The 2159-nt window shown below is 34.3% G+C and overlaps 1 protein-coding gene across 1 annotated transcript in view; it reads left to right on the top strand.

Annotated features, from left to right (window-relative positions):
* LOC144224329 (lysine-specific demethylase 6A-like) overlaps positions 1–2159 on the top strand; it is a gene marked incomplete at its 3' end in the record, with an annotated part of 67621 nt that overhangs the window by 53133 nt on the left and 12329 nt on the right. Inside the window, 2 exon segments of the mRNA XM_077755254.1 lie at positions 806–1469; positions 1472–1535. Of these exon segments, the coding sequence (XP_077611380.1) occupies positions 806–1469; positions 1472–1535 (728 nt within the window).

Consider the following 2159-nt stretch of genomic DNA (forward strand, 5'->3'; position numbering starts at 1 on the left):
TTCAGGGGACATTTATTTAATTCAGTAAATGAAAATCTTTTTAGAGCAGTTTAAAATAATACTAAGAAATTTCAGGGAACATTTATTTAATTCTTTGATACAAAACTTATTTTCATTTCAATAAACTATCCTATATAAATGCTTTACATTATCCATGTATACTTCAAGTCATGTCAGTTTGAGTGAACATGCCATCAGCTCTTAATTAGTGGAGATGTCCTTGTGGGCTGTGAGGGGTGATGATGAGGATGTGGAAAATCCATGTAATTCCTTGAAATATTTTCATAGATTTAATAGTTTTGCCTTTTTGATGAAGGGTACCTGCTAAATTTATGTTATAGGTTCACTGGTAATTTTAAAGTAAGTATACTTCCTGTATTAAATTTATAATGCTTTTTTTTAGATAAAGGACTTGTGCTATTTAGTTTGTGTTATGGGTTTACTTGGCGATGGCTGTTGTAATAAAATTACAGATATATTTCTCTGTGAAGGTGAAAATGTAACTATTAGAATGAACATTAAAAAATTTTTAAAGCCTTTGTGAAGAAGTATTGTTGCACACTAATGAACAGTAAATTTATGCAGCCTGGTTGCATAATTTTTGCTAAGGATACTAGTAATATTAATCCTTGGATTATGGGAACATTTTGAAAACAATTTTTAGGGTTTGGGTTAAAGATTCATTGTACATTGTTTTTGGTGGCTCTTTAAACATTTAAAATCATCGGTGTTGTTCTGCATTCGTATTCTGAGTTTGCATAATACATTTAAACAAATTTGGTAATTTCTTTCTCTGTTTTTCAAGGGGCTTCACAAAGGTCAGAGTTCACATTTGGCAGAACCTAATGATGAACAACCTCCTTCTTCCACTGGGCCTGCCCAGTATCTCCAGGCAGCTAGCACTGCTATCCCGAAACAGACTGGACATCAAATTCTGCCCAGCAATTCAAAAACACAGGGAGTTGCTCTCAATCACCTCTCTTCTCATATTGCTACCTCAGGTGGACAACAAAACGTTACCTTTACCAAAGAGAGCAAACCTTCAGGAAATCAGTCTTTAGTGCCTGAAACAAGCAGGCAATTTGGAGACACACCTAATGGCTGTGCTGATGTCAAAGGACTTTCTAATCATCTTCAGAAGTTGATGGCAGAACCTGTTTGCATTCCTAACCATGGAGATTCTATATCACCAAATGTACAGGTTTCAGACAATCCTCAGATGTCTGCCTTGTTGGTTGGAAAAGTCAGTGACAGTGAGGGGACTAGAGCCTGTGACAAAGTCAGTAATTTTCACCCCATTGTTTATACAAAGAATAATAATTCTGTTGCCTCATCACCCTCTTCAGTCATTTCTACTGCAACACCTTCTCCAAAATCCATCGAACAGACAACTACACACATTGTTCCCAGCCTTAACAGTCCTCACAGGTTAAATACACTTAATGGAGAAGGGCTAAAGAACTCGCAGAGCTNATTATACCGTCAATGTCAGTGTCCATATATTCCAGTTCCTCAGAAGTTCTGAAAGCATGCAGGTTAGTATGGGAAATTTTGTCACAAAATGAGAATCGTTGACTACTGTTGAGATCAGAAAACTGAAATAATATTTTGATTTTTATAAGTAATAGCAATTATTTAACAAAATATATGTAAAAACTGATACAGTCACATATATATATAAAATAACCATTTCCTAAGTTTGTTTTTTATGTGTCATTATTATGGTCATACCGTATCAATGTATCTGATGTGAAAACCATTTTCTTACATCTCCCTTATTTGAAAGGTATGTTTTTATCGAGAAGTATCTTCTGATTATCAGACTTCTCTGCTTTTCCATGATGAGCATTATTTTGGGAATTGAGACTTGAGAATGATTTAAAATGTATATAATAGAAAACGGCAGAGCCTGGAAAATTAGAACTGTGTCATTTCTTTTTTGTAACAATTTTTTTTTGACTGTTAAGTGGTTATAAAGTAGGTAGGAGGAACAAGAGAAAAGGCTGAAAGAATTGAGAAATATAACAGACTGTCAGTCACTGAAAATAAGGGCAGCCATATTCTACTTTAAGAAATTTCTCAGTGGTTTCAGTGCCTGTCCAAAAAAAGAAAAAGAATCATGAATAAGGAAGACTTTCTTTGATATTATGAAACCGTAT

Source organism: Crocuta crocuta, unplaced genomic scaffold (assembly GCF_008692635.1).
Source record: "Crocuta crocuta isolate KB4526 unplaced genomic scaffold, BGI_CrCroc_1.0 scaffold2311, whole genome shotgun sequence".
NCBI classification, from domain to species: domain Eukaryota; kingdom Metazoa; phylum Chordata; class Mammalia; order Carnivora; family Hyaenidae; genus Crocuta; species Crocuta crocuta.